Source organism: Mesoplodon bidens (assembly GCF_964165515.1).
Source record: "Mesoplodon bidens genome assembly, chromosome: 5".
NCBI lineage: Eukaryota > Metazoa > Chordata > Mammalia > Artiodactyla > Ziphiidae > Mesoplodon > Mesoplodon bidens.
Genome location: NC_138161.1, coordinates 108,209,593 through 108,229,592, shown reverse-complemented (window position 1 = coordinate 108,229,592; position 20,000 = coordinate 108,209,593). Strand labels below are relative to the sequence as shown.

The following is a 20,000-nucleotide window of genomic DNA, read 5'->3' as shown; positions in this document are numbered from 1 at the left end:
AAAAAAGTTTTAAGAAAGAATATAGTAAGTGGGGCTGCAAGTCTAATTTTCCATTTTTTCCTTTGCTTGCCAGCCATCCCGCTGGGTTCAAAGGGGATTTAGTCCCTAAGAGAGACACTGCTGTGTATATTGGAAAATCAGACTATATCTTCAGGGTGGGAAGAAGCTTTATTCATTTATCTCCAATCTTGTCAGGATCCTATCTTTATTATGTCCTTGTAAAACAATAATAATTCTGTAAAAAAAAAGGAAAGTTCTCACCTCACGGAGAGATTTGTTAAGCTGCAATGCTTTTGTATTTTACACTTGAAATGTGTGAAATGTGCTTTTCTCTGGGACTCACTGAGATCAAATCAGGATGGGAACAGGATGTGAGTAAGTGTTACCCCCCTGTTCACTAGAGGCTGTTGATGTGCAAAGATTGATCCAGCAAAGAGCAAGTGCTTCTCTGAGGAATCAAGGCTGGAGTGTGACTTTTATAGAGAGATCCCAGACTGTCACTGTTGCCTTCGCTCAGTTATGCTTGTGGTCCTAACCACTCTATCAAGTCTAAAATTACTGTGTCTTGCTTTGCAGGACAATTACATTAACATCAGGGAAGAAGTCTCTGATAACAGCAGAGAAGGAAGTTACCATTTTGCCCTAAGTGGAAAATCCTTCCAGGTTATAAATCAACATTTTGGCAGCCTACTGCCAAAGGTAAGTTCTAAAAGGGTACCAGTCTCCTGGTAAAGATGCTACAGTGTCACAGAGCATGATCGTAAATAATTTCAAACCTCTAACTAGGTTAGATATACCTATTGAATGTATCATAAGGGAAGCAGATAGTTTTGCAGAGGTCACTGCTGTTTCATCTCTTGCTAGATTTAAAATAAGTAAATTTGATTAACTAATTATCCATCATCTATAGGATTAAAATATTAGTGACTTCTCAAGTGATAAGATTACTTTGGGGGAGCTGTCAGTATATTGCCATGGTTAGGGGGTCTCACAGTATAGTGTAAATCCAGCAATTATACAGGAAGGCAGGCCAAGAATAGAGGAATTCCATTAGGTTTTTGATAGAGGATGTCTATACAAAAGAGGGTCAAACTTAAAATTTTCTGATGAAGAACAAACCCACAATGAGGGCAGGTAAGTTATATACATAAAAAAAATGTAGCAAACTAGAGAAAGATTGTGTCCAGTGTAAAGCAAAGATAATTTATCTGTATTCAATTGCTCATTATCTTAAGTACTGTTTAAGAAAAAAAGAATGAAGACTTTAAAGCTGAGTGAACAATAAGCTGAGTTTACAGCCAAGAAGAGCAGGGAGCACACAGCTGTAACACAGAAGAATTTAGACTCTGTAGGATGGGGTTCAGGTGGATGGAGCTGGTACAGGTTTTTATACAACAATCCATTAATGTGACAATCCATTAATGTTTCAGAGCCCAAATAAGGCTGGAGATATCAGCTGAGTTTCACAATTGGTCAAGCCCAGATGGTATGGTTAAGTCAAAGACCACAGATAGTCACCCTCTCATCACTAGGATATTTTTCTGCTAGATCTGAACAATTTTCTGAGAAGCAATTGTCTCCTTTCCTTCTCCTGGGATCCTGACCTCTTGTTATCTTGCAATTTCTCATACTTTACTGGTTTAAGGTTCCATCAAGCTCAGGGTTTTTCAGGACCACATTCTTCATGGCCCCTGAGCTAAATTCCTGTAGGTCATCATTTTCATCAATTATGTCTATTAAGTAGTCATTTTTACTGATTTTGGTCTTCCTGATCACTTATCTGATGACCAAAGTCTCAACATCTGTCTTAAAATCCAAAGAAGGACTTCTTGGAAACAAATATTTTTCTCACTCATGGTTATCATTACCCAGTCAGTGTTCTGAATGTTATCAATTACTTCATGTATGACCAGCTGACATAATAAAAAAAATTTTCCCTTTTGCATTCTTTACAGATATTGATCAATGGGACCATCTTTGCAAGAATGTCTCCAGGGCAGAAATCCAGTCTGGTGGAAGAATTTCAGAAACTAGAGTAGGTCTTTACCAATTCAGATGGTGTGAAGTGCATGGAGGCATGACAGGGGGAGAGTAAGGAAGTCACTGAGTTTGGTTAGGGCAGTGGTTCTTAACGTGACTACACATGACAGTCACCTTGGGAGCTTTGAAAAATTAGCAATACCAGGACACCACCATTCAGAGATTCTGATTCAATTGCTCATGTGGGCACTTGGAATCAGTATTTTTTAAAAGTTCCTTTTGTAAGTCAATTATGTATCCAGAATTGAGAACCCCACTGAAATAGAACATAAGGGACACAAGAAATAACTCTGGAAAGGTCATCTGAACTTGGCTCCTAAAGGTACAATGAAAATTTAGACTTCATTTTTACAAATTATTTTCATGGTTAGGATACAGGGAGGTCCCTATGACAAGAGATTCACATAACCCTAAAAATATTAAAACATTCTTATGCCAAAGCATCCTCTCCATCCTAAATCAGAAAAATATTCTTAACACAAAGGGTCTCCATTGTCAGAATCCCATCATTTGGGATCCTTTATTTCCTGTTAATGGAAGCCCATGGAGTTTCGGAGGCTTTCTCTACCTCTGGTGCTGGACCACACTCACACAGCTCCAACTCCTACCCGCCCCTTGTCCACCCTCCTACTCATTGATTCAGTCACTAGACAAAAGTTCTATATTCAAAAAGCCCTATCTTCTCAATATGGCTAAAAACCTCCACAGTAAATTTGTTGCCTTAGGTAGCAGTGTGGAAGAGAAGTACAGCAAATTCTGCAAACACTGTCAGAGTGCTCCTACCTTAAAAAGCAGACTGTCTTTGTCAACAATTCAAGAGAGCAGTATTCATCCGGCCTCAAAAAGCAATCCTGAAATGGGAATATATTTTCTTTCTTCAACTTCTGGTCCTGGCACCACATTTTTGAGTTGAGTGACAGCTGACACGGTGGATTTCCTCTCCAGTTACTATTAATGTCACCAACAATAACTCTTATTTATCATTTTAGAATACATCACTTCACTGAATACTCATAATGCTTGTAGGGGAGAAAAATGATAGTCAAAATGGGGAAGTGATCAGGTCAGAGATCCAGATCTTCTGGCTTCAAATTCTGTGCCCTCCCCACCATGCCATGCTGTCATATAATCATGAGCATCCTGTTTTACAGCTGGCAGAGCTGCCTCCTAGACAGAGAAGTGCAGGGTCTCCTTGAATCGCTTGGAGTCAGGAAGGCTGTATGGGATTTCTTAATCCATCGTAGGAACTGCTGAGTCATACTTTATTTTAGTCAAACCAGACTGTTAGGGAAACTCCCTTAAAGTAAATAATAAGTTTGAGCCTTAAGTACTGAAGCTCATTTTATCTTTTTAATTAGAGCAAATAGCAGGTAAGATTGATTTGATCTCCTCTACAATTGACACGGTTCCCTTTTAGTTACTTTGTAGGTATGTGTGGTGATGGAGCCAATGACTGTGGGGTAAGTAGCTGTCAGTGTGTCAATTGTACTTGCTTCAAGCCCTGTAAGAGATAGTATCTCCTGGGATATATACCACCTCCATTCCTCTTGAAGGAGAAACTGATGTGGGCGGTTTGGAAAGGTTTTAACCAAAGCCACACAATGACTCAGTGGTCAGTACAGACTAAGTGGCGTAGAATTTGGTTCTGGATTCCCCACTTCTTTAGCTAGGTGTCCCAGTGCCATCTCTTTCTTATGTGGCAGGCAGAGCAAAATTTGATCATCTCCTGGCCAGTGCTTGGGCCCACAAGCCACTTCATGGGCAGCTTAATTAGCCTTTCTTGTGTGGCCTCAGGAGAGATGTGTGTGAGTGTGCATCTATTCAGTAAGCTGACTCTTTGCTTTCAGGCTTTGAAAATGGCTCACGTGGGCGTCTCTTTATCAGAGCAGGAGGCATCTGTGGCCTCACCTTTCACTTCCAAAACTCCAAACATTGAATGTGTACCTCACCTTATCAAGTAAGTAGGTACTTTTCCCCAGCATTGTTTTAATGCCTCTTGACTTTTAGGTGCAGACCCCTTTGCTTTGCCAGGCAAAGACCAGTGGAAATGTGTGTCCCTGGGTGGGGAGGATGCTTTGTGGGAGAATGTAGTGAAACATTCTACTCCAGAGTGGACTTACCTCCTGGGAAAACAGTGGCATTTCTAATGAAAACCACTGAATAGATTATTTTTAGAAGATTAGAATCTGGAACTTGTTGCTGCTTGGAAAATGTCAATCATACTCTTCTTATTATTTTAAATGAATCTCCTTAGATACTTTCTTAATGGAGAATTGACAGAAACTTTCTAATCCCTACTTGCTTTCCTTTCCTCTTGCCTCTTTATGCATCCTTGGAATATCCTTCCTATCCCCAGTTTTCAGAATATTTATTCATCTTTGCTGCTTCTACTACAATTTCCCTTGGTGCTTTGTTCCCCTCCCCCAACCCCAGAATATGTACTTCTGCTGCATTTTGTTTGAATGATGGAGATGATTAGCATTGTGGCTGCTTTTGGTTATTATAACTAGTATGTGTTTCCAGTTTATAAAGTGCTTTAATGCCTAGTATCTTATACATCAAAACAACCTGGAATTGTAGGGATGGTCACTATTTCTTTTACAAACAAAGAAATTGAGGCTCAGAGAACTTGATGTATCGAAGCTCACAGCCATATAAGATTGAAGATTGCATTAGAATTAATTTTATTTCAATGTGTTTTATCTACAAATATCATACTCTTTCCACCACATTAAAATAATGATTTGACTAGCTCCTCCCCATTTAAAAACTGTATTCATGCATTTGACAAATATTTATAAAGTAGGGACTTAGTGTCAGGAACAGTTGGAGGCACTGGGGACCCAGAAGCAAATAAATCGAACGTCCCTTGATCTCGTGAAGATTTCTTCCCGTGAAGAAGTTGTGTAATAAACACACACACAGAAAAACCAGGGGTAGTGTGAAAAGTTGGAAGATGTCTTGCGCAGTGGAATCGGCTGCTTCAGAAGTGGTGGTGTGGGGAAGCCTTTCTAAGGAGGTGAGGAGGAGGAGAAACCACCTTCTAGGCGGAATAAACAGCAGCAGCAAAGCCCTGATACAGGAAAAAGGCTAGTTTGAGGATCAGCTTTTGGAATCCCAGGAAACCATTCTGACCAGAAGTAAATTTAAACTCTATTTTTTCCCAAATGAATGAGATAAAAGTGGCATTTCATAAGTACTCTATTTTACACTCTAAATATATACTATTCATTCAAAGTCAATCAACAGTAATACAAATGAACAGGCTTATTGATTCCAGTCTCTTTAAATTTGATGTATGCCTAATTTGAGTGTGCATATTGTCTTAGTTCAGTTTTAGAAAAAGTTGGGACTGCCAAATGAAATTTGAATGAGATGGTTGCAAACTCCTGAAGCACCTGGAGCATGAAAATAGCCCCCAAACCTGCAATCTTATTTAAATTCCTCAGTTCACAGATGAAGAAACTGTGACCAAGAGAGGGAAAATGACCTTTCAAATCACATTAGTGAGTAGATATGAGATCTGGGACCAGTTCCCAGGTCTCCTGACTCAGAGCTGAAATAATGCCTGCAGACAGGACAAGAGTAACTCTACATTCGGGCTCCAAAGCTCGATCAAAGTCCTGTGGACCTTGGCCTGGAATTAGTCTTCCTTGAAAATCTAGTACACTGACTGCCGGCTCCCACTGGCTCAAGACTGTCCAGTCTGTCAGGCAAACAATCGAATTATCAGGCTTTGATTTTTTTCTTCTGAGCTCAGCTGAACAGCACAGAATAACTGACCTCATTTCTTTTTGTGACTTTCATTTCATTGCTCTTTCATTTCTTTTCTCCTACAGGGAAGGACGTGCAGCTCTTGTTACCTCATTTTGCATGTTTAAGTACATGGCTCTGTACAGCATGATTCAATATGTTGGTGTTCTGCTGCTCTACTGGGTATGACTTGACACCTAACCTCTTGGTTAGTGAGAGCTAAAACAAGTAGCGGTCACTGGCAATTTGCAATGCCTCTTAAAGAAAGAGTGCACATGGGATATTTCGAGTACCAACAGCCTCTCTAAAACTATCTTTAACATTTTTGAAAGTAAATCAGAAATAGACAAGGATACAAAGGAAAAGTCGTTGGTGTCGGTTCTCTGACTCTCTGACAGAAGTTTCTTATCTCGTTGTAGCTGAGGTTCAGAACTGAAGGTAAACTTTCTCCCTCACTGTTGTTTTGGCTTGCCTGGACCGGGTCTCTATCTTCCCAGTTCCAGTGTGGCTCCACCCTAGCATAACATTCGTTAAAGAGGTGCTTCTCTAATTGGGGTTCTGGTAAATGTTTCATAACTGGCTCTCCCTGGAAACACAAGACCCGATGATTAATGTTTACCAATTTCAATGACATAACTACTCCCACCATGGTTGATTTCAAGCTATCTACCTGACGTCACTGAACAGGGAGTTGGGAAGAGATGCATTATACAGTAACATACCATTCTGTAGTACTTGCACCATATAGATACAAGAGTTGTAAATAACCTTAAGACCATGGAAAATATTTAAATGTAGGAAAATGATTAGAGAGTGATGAGTTTGGGCTATTTATTACCTGTGTTTTTAGTATAATTTATTTAATGGTAAGTTTGTATAATTTAAGTTTTTATATTGGCTGTGTTTAAAAACCAGCTCACAGAATTCCTGAAACTTTAGCAGTTGACTTGCATGAGCTAGTACAAAGCAGCATATCACTGATTCCCTGAATACAGGGACTTGAAAATTGGCATATCATGCCCCCCAGAGCACATAGGTCTTGTGATGGTTTTTACTATTTAACAAAATATAAAAGGAGAAAAGACGTATCAACACGTGGGCTTATTCTGTTAAGTAACACTAAGAAAGTGAATTCCATTTGTGCTGAAGGTATCTAGATTCATCTCTATGTCTTGCCCCCTTGCTCCTGGTATGAAGGTTTTTACTTCTGTTATTTTCAGATTATATAAGTCCTTTTCCTCTCACTGATGAATAGGCTGGAAAAGGAGAGGCTGTTTATAGAAATTTGGCCCTATTTTGGAATCCCAATAACTCATTATGCTCAAAAGTAGAGTTAGACATGGGTCATCATTATCTCCTTTCCACAAAGGGGGTGGTGGGGGGAAGGAAACAAGTTTCTTGAAATCAGTAAGACATGAACATTTTTTTTCAAGAATATCAAGATGCTTTATCAGGACTTTCTAACAACACCCAAGAATGCAAATAGTGGGTTTAGTTATTCTCATTTTCCATTGGTGAAATTTAGGTAAGATCATCACACATTTGTCACTGACCATTGGGAATGTATCATTTTGTTGTGCCAGACCAAACCCCAACCTTTCTGCTAACAAGTAGAAAAGAGAGTAGAGATGAATCAGAGTGAGATGTTCCCCTCAACAGGGGTGACACTGATGCTCAAAGGAGCAGCCCAGAAAGCACACTGCAGGGGCCCTCCTGGCTAGAAAGGAGTTTGCAGGCTTGTCTTTGGTACCCCTGCTGACATGACCAGGACCCTGACCATACCATCTCCTTGGTAATTTACTTGAAAATCCTATGTTGCAGTGAGAAAATGAGTGCAATTGATGTCACAGTTCATCCAGAAGGTTATAACTTTTTTGAGCCACTTTCCTTTTTATTTTCAGGAGACAAACAGCCTTTCAAATTACCAGTTTCTGTTCCAGGATCTGGCCATTACAACTCTTATTGGTGTAACAAGTAAGATGTCTTTTAAATTTTCTTCTCAGAGATACTCCCCTCCACTTGCTTCCCTCTGCCCCTGCAGGGTTAGTCCACCATTGAGGGGTAGCAGCTATAGCCACAGTGATGAATGACTTATTCCCAAAGGGGTATGGTATGCAGAGAGAGAAAGAGGAAATAGAATCTTCATTTTTAAGTGTTGAAAGTGTTAGCAAAAGAAAAGTTGGCTCGTTGTATAGAGCTTCTATAAATGGTCACTAAACCTTTAAAATGAAAAAAAGCACCTTGAAAATCAGGAACACCGACTTCAGTGTGCTTTTAGGTATAGTTATGGTCCAAATGTGCCCAATTTATAGAAGTTAAATGGCTTTTATGTTTCCCATTTCCAATCCTAACCTCTCAGGATTTAGAACAGAGATTAAATGTAATCTTGCCGTTCTGCCACTCTCACCCACCACCTCCTAACTAATATATGAATTGTCTCCCCACTATGGGATTTTTCCCCAGCCTGACCACTATCCATCATCTTTACCACATTCTCTGCTTTTCTCTCTTATATATGAATGCCACCAGCTCCACTTGTACTTTAAATCCTACCTGCTCCTACCTCCTCAAGGATTTTGTTCCTGGAATGATCTTTTTCTCTATCACCAACTTTTCTCTGGTCCACTGGACCATTCCAATCAGCAGATAAATATATTTTTGTATCTTCTTTCTTTAAAACCTCTTCTATGACCCCAAATCTACCATTAGCTACTGTCCTCCTTATTCTCAAACTTCCCAAACAGTTGAGTAGACCCACTTTGTACACTTGCCATCTCTAATTCTATTGTCATTTCATTTCAATCAGCCTGATTCTAATGTTCACAGGCATGAATCTGGATCCTGGGCCTGTGCAGTTGTTTGGTGGAAGGCAGTGGTTTCCTGGCACATATGTAACAGCCAGCTCTCCAAAAAATTGTAGATATGCATGTATATGCATATGCAAAGAAGCTTATTATAAGCTTTACTAAAAAGAAAAATGTGTAGTGAGCAATTATCAAATAACAATAAAGTATACATTACTCTTTCTTGCAATTTCCATTTAGCCAATGGATTCTCACAGAATGCTTTAACTGAGTTTCACCAAAGTCTTGTATACATAGTCAATATATTGTTGTGATTGATGACTGAAATAGTTCTGATGTGAATGAGTGTTCATTGATGTTTTTCTTTACCTGAGTGAGCAAAACAACACAGGCTTATGCTGAAACTTTAGTCATTCATCAGTCATATGAGCAACTTTTTTGCTAATTTGGATAATAGTTCTTGGAATCTGGAAGAATATTTCCTCAGTTAAAAAACAATTGTTCATGATGTAATGGCTACAGACGTGACACACGTTTAAGTTCAATCTCCATTATTAACTTTAAGAACAGAGATAATGCTAAACTGTAGTAAAATCATTAGGACGTTATCAGTTCTGAGTATTCATTATCTTTGTTTTTAAGATAATATTTATTTAATTGCAACTTTATATAGTATTCTTCTAATAATGGCCATATTTAATAATTAGCTTACAAACGTAGTGGCAGTTGGCTCTTGTGAGCTCGTATGAGCCAGCTCCAGACACCACTGGCTGGGAGGGTCCACGTTACTGATACATTCAAAAATACCAGCATATACACACTACTGTATATAAAGTAGGAAAACAACAAGGACCTACTGTATAAAATAGGGAACTATACTCAATATCTTGTAATAATCTGTAATGGAAAAGAACCTGAAAAAGAATATATATATGTGTGTGTGTGTGTGTATATATATAACTGAATCACTTTGTTGTACTAGCACAACATTGTAAATTAACTATACTTCGATACAAAAAAAAAGTACCAATCTTAGACTGCCTCTTCCACATTCCTCCTGGTCTTGCTTTCACACTGTTTCCACTATTTCATCTTATACCTTGTCGTCATAATCTTAACAGCTATCACGCCAACTTACGGTTTAAAAAGCTTGCTCAAAAGCTTTGCTTTCAGAGAATATACTCAAGGAGAGTAAGTACTACCCACACTTCGGCTGTCTCTTCCCCAACACTGCTCTTGTCAAATCCACCAATGACTTCCTTGTGGTCAACAGTACTGATCACTTCTCTTTCCTCATTGTACTTGGATCTCTCAACAGCACTCTTATCCTTCAAAAGGTTTCTTCTCTTGGCTTTTGTGATGCCACACACTCCTGAATTACCTATTGCCTTAATGAATACAGCTTCCTCATGTCTTTTGCTGGTCTCTGCTCCTTTACCTGTGCTCTTTTAGAATGTTCCAAGGCTTGCTTGTTCTTAGGTTCTCTTATCTTTTCAGTCTACACAATCTCCCTAAGTGATTTCAACCAATTCTATGGCTTTAATGTCATCTGTATGCTGATGAATCCCAAATTTATGTCTCTAGGCTTGATGTCTATCCTAAATTCTGGAAATGCAGCTGCTAAGCATCTAATCTTGGATATTTAACAGGACGGAGACTTAATGTGCCCAAACAGATTGCTTTATTCTATCAGATCTGATATTCAACAAAATTATTAAATACTTACTGAGTGTCTGGTTTGTACTACTTACTGTAATAAGCACTTGATATACATCAGTGGAAAAAACCATAAAAATTCCTTTCCTCATGGAGCTTGTTTTCTATTGAAGTAGTACCACAATCTACCAAGTTGTTCACATTGAAGACCCGGAGTCATCCTTAATTTCCCTCTTTTCTTCACCTTTACATAAAATATCTATATATATACAATCCCTATTGGCTCTACCTCCGAAACACATCCTACATAGCTTATCTCCATCCCTATTGTAGCCACTGTCACAAAACCATGTCACCTCCCCTGTGGATTACTGCGATACCTTCACAACTGATCTTGCTTCTGCTCATGCTGACTTCTCCTCACCCCAATTTACCTTTCACACTGTAGTAAGACTGTTGTTTTTTAAATGTAAATTTTATTGTCATCCTTCCCATTTCCACTAAATCCAAAGTCTTACATGATCTGGCCTACTTCTGCAGCTTCACCTCTAACCATATTGCTACCCACTCACTTGTTCCCAGCATCCTGGTCTTTCTGTCTTGTGAGCATTACCAAGCTTGTGGGCACCTCAGCACCTTTGATTTTGCTATTTTCTTTGCCTAAAATACTCTCCCTGTAGATCTTCCTATGGTTTTTGCTTTTTCTTTTTAGTCAGAAAAATGTCATCACTTCAGAAAGGTCACTTTAAATAGTGAACAAGCCAGTTATTCTCTATCACCACACGTTCTGCTTTATTGTTTTCACACTACTTTTCACAATCCGAAATTATGATATTTACCTATGTTTTTATTTGTTTTTGCCTGCCCTCCCTCACTCAGTGTGTGTACATCATGAGAACAGCACCTTGTCTATCCTGATCACTGATGTATTCCCAATACTTCTAACAGTGCTGGACATATCAAAGGAGCTCATTAAATATTTGTTAAATCTACTGTAAGAACATCCTTGGACAGTCCTTACTGTTAACAGAGTAATCCTTTACATCAAGCCAGATCTACCTCTGTGTAACTTTCACCCATCTCAGTCTTCAGTTTTGCCATTTGGGGTGGCAGAGAATAGTCTGATTTTTCTTTCCAGAATAGTTCTTCAGACACTTGAAAACAGCTCTCATTTCTTCTGTGATTATTCTCTTTCCCATAACAAGCTTCTCCAGATTTTTCTCTATTTTTTGATATAATTGATTGTGAAAAGAAAATGGAAAACATTGTAAGAGATAACAAAGAAAAAAAACACCTATATCCTCCTATATCCTGCTATCCAGAGCTAACAAATTAAATCATTTTGATGTATTCCCTTCCAATTATACACACACACACACACACACACACACACATGTATAGATAAAGAAATTTGAATTATGTTTTCTATATAATAGTTGTGCATCCTGGTTTTTTTAGTTTAACTTTATGACCACTTTTTTATGTGTAAATATTTTCATTCTTTTTTATTGTGGGAAATTATACATAACATAATATTTTCCATTTTCACCATTTTTAAGTGTACAATTCAGGAGCATTAATTACATTCACAACATTGTGCAACCATCACCACTATCTATTCTAATTTTTTTCATCACCCCAAACAGAAACACTTTACCCATTAAGCAATAACTCTTATTGCCCCTCCACCTAGCCTCTGATAACCACTAAACTATTTTTTGTCTCTATGAATTTGCCAGTTCAAGATGTTTCAAATAAGTTGAACCATACAATGTTTGTCCCTTTGTTTCTGGCATATCTTATTAGCATAATACTTTCATGATTCATCTATGTTGTAGCGTGTGTCAGAACTTCATTCTTTTTTATGGCTGAATAATATTCCATTATATATATACCACATTTTAATGTTGATGTGTTGAAACTCAACTGATTTTTATGTGTTGATCTTGTATCCTGCAACATAGCTGAATTCATTTATCAACTCTAGCAGTTTTCTTGAGGATTCTTTGGAATTTCCAATATTTGGTATCCTGTCACTTGTGAATAGAGATAGTTTTACTTCTTTCCTCCAACTTGAATGACTTTTATTTCTTTTTCTTCTCTAATTGCTCTAGATAGAACTTCCAATGCAATGCTGAATAACAGTGGTGAAAGTAGGCATCCTTGTTTTGTTCCTGATTTTAGGGGGGAAAGCTTTCAGTCTTTCACCCTTGAGTGTGATGTTAACTGTAGGTTTTTTATTACATAATATATAATTATGAGGATTACATGTAATATGCTAAATGTGTAACAATCTAGTTTGAATAGGTACCTTAACTTTAGTAGCATATAAAAACTCTGCTACTTTACAGGTCTGTCTTCTCCTTTTATGCTGTTGTTGTCAAATTACATCTTTATCCATTGTGTGCCCAGTAACATATGTATATAATTGTTTTTTATGCATTTGTCTTTTAAATCATGTAGGAATAAAAAGCTGAGTTAAAAAACACAAATACAATAGTATAGGATTTCATATTTGCCCATATAATTACCTTTACGGGGCAAAATGAGCACGTCAATAAAGAGATAGAAATTATAAAAGACGATTCTTTAAAAACAATGTCTTTGGGCTTCATTTCAAAATTTCTATGTCTTTAATACTCTCCTTTTGTTCACATTATTTCTCTGATTTCCTTCAGTTCTTTGAGCATGTTAAAAACAGTTGTATTAAAGTCTTTGCCCAGTAAGTCCAACATCTGGGCTTCCTCAGAAATAATTTCTGTCAATTTATTTTATTCCATTAAATATTATAATGTTGTAACTCTGGAAATCAGATTCTTTCCCCTCCCCAGGGCTTGATGTTTTTTGTTTTGCTGCTTTTTGAAGACTGTAGTAGTCCATTTATTTAGTGACTTTTCTAAACTATTTTTACAAAGATTAGATCAGTTGTCATGTGTGGTGTGGTCACTAAAATCTCTATTGCTTTAGCTTTTGTTCAGCTAGTGTTTTGACAGAGATATCCATGAGTTGAATTCCATGAGATTAAAAACATGAACAAAGAAATACCTCTCCCAGTGTTTGCAAACTAGTTCTGTGCTGGGGCACTTCAACACTTAACTAAGCTTGTGCTGAGTCTAGCGATTATACAGGGCTGAAAGCTTAGGGTCTTTTCTGAGCATACATCTTTGGCAGGCACATGGCTTTCTATATTCCCCAACATGCACAGGTACTTTTGAATACCATTATTTTCCAAATAAATGCTCCTTAACTTTTCTTTCTAGCCTTCAGTTGGTTATTTTATGTCTCAACTCTAATCTTTTGTTCCCCACGACTATGGGTAGCTTGTTAGCCTTACAGTGTTTTTAAGGAGTGTATGCTGCTTTTCTGCCCTGACTAAGTTTTTTATTAGGCAAAACAGAGATGAACACCTTGCATCAGTTCTCCAGGTAGCTTCCAGACAGGTTAGAACAGACATACACAATAATTTGTGGATAAAGTCTGCTTTTCCCCTTTTGTAACCAGGGACCAGGATCCCCCACTGGGAATGCAGAAAACCATGTTCAAGATTGCCATTGAGCTAAGGAGGGAGGGGGGGGCAAGGGCAAGTAAAAATGCCACAAAGCTTTCTTCCCATTTTTAAGTTGTCTTTTTCTTGACTCAACATTTGCTTGTTTGCTGTAAACTTTCATCTGTTTTTCAGAATTCTGACAAAGTTGCTTCTGACAGTTTCCTTTTGTTTTTCAATATTTCTGTGGAGGGATGGGATGTTGGAGTTGCTAATCTGCCATTTAGTTTATGTCACTCCTCATTTTGTTATTAAATATTTGAAAACATTACTTCTTAGTGACTGTATGTTGTTTCATTATAGAGATGTACCATAATTTATTGTAAATGATGCTGTGATGAACATCTTCCTACATCTCTGATTTTTTAGCTTAGGATAAACTTCCAGAAATGGGATAGCTATGTCAAAGGTTATGAACATTTTTCAATCTCTTCATATTTATTGCCAAATTGCCCTGCAGAAGGTATTTTTGTGTCAATATATGTTTCCACAAGCAGTGTATAAGAGTGCTCACTTCATCACTTCCTCATCTATAATTTAATAGTCTTTGCTTATTTAATAGGGGGAAAAGGGCATCTTGTTGTTGTTCTATGTCTTCTCTTTCAAGAATTCCTCATATGACTTGAGTTTGAATTCATTCATTGTTTTATTCCCTTACTTTGTGATGTATCAATATTTCAATTTGTCAATTTCCTCAGATATATGGGCCCAAGAAGTTACACCATTCTTCTGATGAAGAATACAAAATTTTCCTGCTCTCATATACATATAAAACTTGAATTTATTTTGTAGTGAATTTGAATGGTGCCTATCCCAAGCTGGTGCCTTTCAGACCTGCAGGACGGCTGATCTCCCCGCCTCTGCTGCTATCTGTGATTCTCAACATTCTTCTCAGCCTGGCCATGCACATTGTGGGCTTCATTCTGGTTCAGAGGCAGCCTTGGTATTCCATGGGGATGCACAGGTATGATCACAGCCTTAGATCGTCACATTCTAATTTCTGTCAAACATCATCTGGCCCATATGTTGGGAGGCAAATGGGTCTTCATTCTACTAAAGATTTGGCTTCCTTAAGACCCTTGGCAGTTTTCCAGTGATCTCTTCTTTGTAGCACAGTTTGGTGACATCATTCATTAGCACTTATCTTTGCTCATCTTGAATGATAGTGAACTCTGACCATCTTTTATATCTAGGGTGACCATGCATTATAGTTTGGCTAGGCAGCCCTATTTTAAGCCTGATATCCCAAAGAAATGATTATATTTTTTTCCTTTCACATTAAAATCTGTGCCTGTTGGATGATAAATTGTATAGTCACACTACTTGTAAATGTTCAGAAATCTGAAGCAAATAGAGGGAAGTGTCATGGCTTATTCATATCTTTTTCTCTCATATAATCTTACTACATTATTTGTGCCCAACTTATTGAATAAATAGCTTGTTGGATCTGATATCTATCTATCTATCTATCAATATCTATCTATCATCTATCTATCAATCATCTATCCATCTACCCAAAATATAGATCTATACATGCTGGTTTCTTTCTCCTTACTTTTCAGTATATTCTTTCACAAAGTGTAGGCAATTATAGAATCATTGAGGACATGTAGTTGCATAGATACATATGCTTCGTAAGGGCTTGTCATCTCACTTCATTAGCTTCTTTGGTTTCCTTTTTAGTACCTGCACAGTGCAAAATGAAACCACCTCAAAGTTAACCATTTCTCCAACTGCTCCAGATACGATTGGAAGTAATGGTGTCTTCACAAGTTTTGAGAACACTACTATATGGTTCTTGGGAACAATCAACTGTATCATTGTGGCTCTTGTCTTCTCTAAAGGAAAACCATTTAGGCAGCCCACATACACAAACTGTGAGTAGAACTGTACCATATCAGAGGTGAGAGGTCATCAGAGAGGAGAACAGATACTCCTGGATCACTCAAGGAGCAATTGCAGAGTTGGCACTCATCTAGGGTCTTCTGACTTCCACTCCTGGGCTCTGTAAACACATGCAGCCTTATTTCCTGGTCCTTTGCTACCTCCCTCAAAGCTGTGTTAAATACTAGAGTTTCTTAATCCACCACTTCCCTTCCCTAGAAATTTGTCTCCAGGTATCTATCTGTTCATGGGTTCACTCCAAATTGGGAAGACACGTTTAATTCTCTGCTTGTCAGTACTTGTCAGAATTCATCTCAGAGGAGGTGGGGAGAAGGGTCACGGCACTCAATTGGAAGTGTCTCCTGTCATGAATACAATGCTCAGGATGACACTGTTTGATTGGCAGTTCTGGGAGCGGGTCCAACCTGGAGGAGCCTGACTATAGAAAGTTGTTGAGATTCTTGGCCAAAGTACCTCTCACCTCCTTACAGTCCGGGCTGAGGGTGGGGGTGAGTGTTAGGAGAAGTAGGTGACCTGTTTAGCTTTTGGGACATGTATTTGCATAGCATCACTATGCCTCTAATTGGGAAAATTTCGAAGCACAAGTTGAAGAATCAATATCCTCAGAAAAATCTGTTTGGAGAAAGTTATTTTGCTCTTATTCTTGGGATGAGGAAGCAATCGAATGCTGACCTCTGCATGATAGCAATTCAAACATTTGTTTATTTACAGTCCTCCTTTTTCCCAGAAAAGGATTTGAGGCAGATGATTTTTTTTAACATCTTTATTGGAGTATAATTGCTTTACAACGGTGTGTTAGTTTCTGCTTTATAACAAAGTGAATCAGCTATACACATACATGTGAGGTGGATGATTTGCATTAAAGAGACTCAGATACTTGGATATCTCCAAGGCATTTATTGAAAACGTTATTTTGTCAGTATTACCCTATATGTATGTCCCATTTTTATTAATTGAAACATATAACATGCAAGTGAAATTTTCCAGTTACCTCAAGGACATACATAGAAATAGTAGAGGTGAGACCCATTGCATAGAAATGAGTTCTTTTCATCTATTTTGCTGAGTTTGTATGTAGGAATCAAGTAAATCTAATCAGTGTTAATCTAGAATATGTGTATCAATGGATGTGATACTCTGGACTCAGATTTCTCTAAATGATAGCTTGTGTTCTTATTTCCTCAGATATATTTGTCCTTGTGCTGGTCATACAGCTGAGTGTGTGTCTATTCATTCTATTTGCCGATATTCCAGAATTATATAGGCGTCTGGATGTAAGTCTTATCTCTGGGATATGATGATATTTTATAGTTATATAACACTCCGACTTCAAAAAGCAGGCCACAATTGCAATTGACATGGATTCTTGACACCTTTTATTCTTTTGAGATGGTAGGGTTAAAATGAATGCTGAATTTATTCATAGTTTTTATTTAAGCTGGTCGGGAAATAAAATTCTGTCTAGCCTTGATTTCAAGTATTTCAAAAGCATTGAACATTTTTCCTTTAAAAGATCCCTGTAAGATTGGAAATTCTATTTATACATTTTCTCTTTCAAATGTGAGAGAATTTTCTCTTAAATGGTTTTGTTTTGAAGCTGTTCAAAACAGTTTTGCCTATAACACTTTTGGGGTTAATTCTCAAATCTGTATTTACATTTTTTCTTTAACTTTTTAAAAACGTGTTTTTCTGTATTACATACTTAATGTCTGCAAAAGTTACGTTCAAAGATCCATATCTTACCTCAAGTACTATCTTACAGTTTTGTGATTTTGAGACAACTGTGAAACTCTAGAAGAGACAGAAATTTTACATATTCAAACAAGGGAAAATGTATATTTTGATTCCTCTAATCTATTCTTCTTTTGAATTCGAAGTTAATCATTAATAAAAGTCCTTTAGACCAATAAATAGGATACAGAAGAGGTGATAAAAGGAACTGAGCTTTTAGTTCTCTGTAAAATTGCCTGTCTGCTTCTCCATCTCAAAGATAAGTTTCATGAGGGCCAAGATCCTATCTTATTCATTCTTGTATTACCAGTGCCTGGCATAGTGAATGCCACATAATGGCAATGACTGACTGACTGGTCATTGCAGATCAGGTTCCTAAATGTAGACAAGCATTTGGAGTACATAGTGCATTCCAAACCAGCAACACCTTCACAAGCCCATGGTGACATTTGACATATAAACTAATATCTACATTCAGTTTTTCGTTTTTATAATTGTATTACTGTGGTTAACAGTATAATTGTATTCATGAATTAGATTAGGTACTCATGGAGATAAATAGTCTTTGCCCACTAGTCTTCTAAATGAGTTAAAATTCCTTAATCCTGCCGAAGTTAAGGTTAAAACATGTTGGATTTAGTTACACTCTTAAGTTAGTGAAGACTGTTTCAGAGGGGCTGAGACCTCTTGTAACAAAATAAGGAATGTATTTGTTTTGGAGGGAACCTGTGCAGAGTCATTGCCAGCATGACTTCAAAAAATTCTGCAAAGGATTAGTGCTCATAAAATAATTATTTTTCTTATTACATAAAATAATGGGTGCATTTTAAAAAATGTAACTATGTAAGTAAGGAAAATTATAACATCATTAACTATAGCCTTCCATCTTTGAAAATTCATATATTACAAATGTGTGTTTGATTTATGAAGTTTATTTTATTTTAAATGGAATCATGATGCTTTGCAACCTAATTATTGCTCATTTTTTAAAAATTCATATATATTTTTTAAATAGAGAAAACATTCCCATGGTTTAAAATTCAAAAGTTTAGTGAAGTTATGTGGTGAAAACCTCCTTCCCATCCTTGTTCCCCAACTACCAGTTCCTCTCTCTGGAGACAACTGATAACACCAGCTTATTTTACATACTTTCAGATATGCATTATACATGTGTACATATACATTTCTTATATGTATATTATACCATGTTTACACAAATAGTAACAAACTGTTACATTGTCCAAGTCTTCTGAGATGGATATCCAGGTGAGGTGAGATGTGTAAGAAAGTTATTGGAAGAATTACCTATGAAGAAAAAAAAAAAAAGATTAGGAAGCCAGTGAAGGTGGGGAGGATGCCACACTATGATGTGGGTCTGACCCCTGCGAAGGACAGAGGGAAGGAACGCGAGCTGGATCAGTTGAGTTTCAGACTGCAGTGCAATTCCAAGAAAGTCAAGCCAAAGTTGCCCATCAGAGGTGTCTAGTGTCTCACAAGAATGAGTGTGGTTAGAAGCCCTGCATGTACACTGTGAACAGCATGAAGTTTTTGCAGCATAATTAGTCTTCAGACTGACTGTGCTTTTTCATCTCCCACCAGCTGCTCTGCACACCTGTCCTGTGGAGGGTTTACATTGTCATTATGCTTGGCTCCAATTTCATTGTATCCCTTGTCATGGAGGTAAGTGGCCTCAGTTTGCTGATTGCTAGTTGGGGTGGTGGAGGCATTCTCTGGGAGTGTGAAAAAGGAACAGCTTTAGCTGACAAGGCTCAACAGTGCAAGGGTCTCCCTTCCTTGGCAACATGAGCAATGATGCTTCCCTCTGATGAATTCCAAACAAGGTATACATTTGCCTATCTGTAAAGTGGGGCTGGGGAGGATGGGAGAAGGTCCTATCCATTTCTAAAATTCACAAATAGAGACCCAACTCAATTCATTCAAATTTCTTCAAAAGAAACTGATATATGAGTCACATACTATAAGATTTACCTTTTTAGGGCTTCCCTGGTGGCGCAGTGGTTGAGAGTCCGCCTGCTGATGCAGGGGACACGGGTTCGTGCCCCAGTCTGGGAGGATCCCACATGCCTCGGAGCAGCTGGGCCCGTGAGCCATGGCCGCTGAGCCTGTGAGTCCAGAGCCTGTGCTCCGCGGTGGGAGAGGCCACAACAGTGAGAGGACCGTGTACCGCAAAAAAAAAAAAAAAAAAAAAAAAAAAAGATTTACATTTTTAAAGTGTATGATTCAGTGGCTTTTAATATGTTCACTGAGTTGTTCAACCTCCAACACTGTCTAATTCTAGAACATTCTCACCACCCTGAAAGAAATCCCACACCCATTAGCAGTCACTCATTTCCCCTTCTTCCTCCTTCACCCCCTGGCAACCACTAAACTACTTTCTGTCTCTATGGATTTGCCTACTCTGGACATTTCATATAAAGGGGATCATACAGTATGTGGTCTTTCGTGTCTGGCTTCTTTCACTGAACAACTTCTATCATTTTTACTTTACAGATGGAAAATGAGATTCAGAGTGAGCTTTTCCCAGCTTTTATTCTTTATGCTCCATT

General features: G+C 37.9%; 1 protein-coding gene across 1 annotated transcript in view; it reads left to right on the top strand.

The window, feature by feature from the left end:
• ATP13A4 (ATPase 13A4) overlaps positions 1 to 20,000 on the top strand; it is a 163,105-nt gene that overhangs the window by 135,686 nt on the left and 7,419 nt on the right. The window contains exons 20-29 of the mRNA XM_081234115.1: positions 577 to 699; positions 1,956 to 2,035; positions 3,458 to 3,500; positions 3,888 to 3,997; positions 5,880 to 5,976; positions 7,695 to 7,767; positions 14,590 to 14,761; positions 15,481 to 15,674; positions 16,888 to 16,976; positions 19,033 to 19,113. Of these exons, the coding sequence (XP_081090241.1) occupies positions 577 to 699; positions 1,956 to 2,035; positions 3,458 to 3,500; positions 3,888 to 3,997; positions 5,880 to 5,976; positions 7,695 to 7,767; positions 14,590 to 14,761; positions 15,481 to 15,674; positions 16,888 to 16,976; positions 19,033 to 19,113 (1,062 nt within the window). The remainder of the gene's footprint in view (positions 1 to 576; positions 700 to 1,955; positions 2,036 to 3,457; positions 3,501 to 3,887; positions 3,998 to 5,879; positions 5,977 to 7,694; positions 7,768 to 14,589; positions 14,762 to 15,480; positions 15,675 to 16,887; positions 16,977 to 19,032; positions 19,114 to 20,000) is intronic.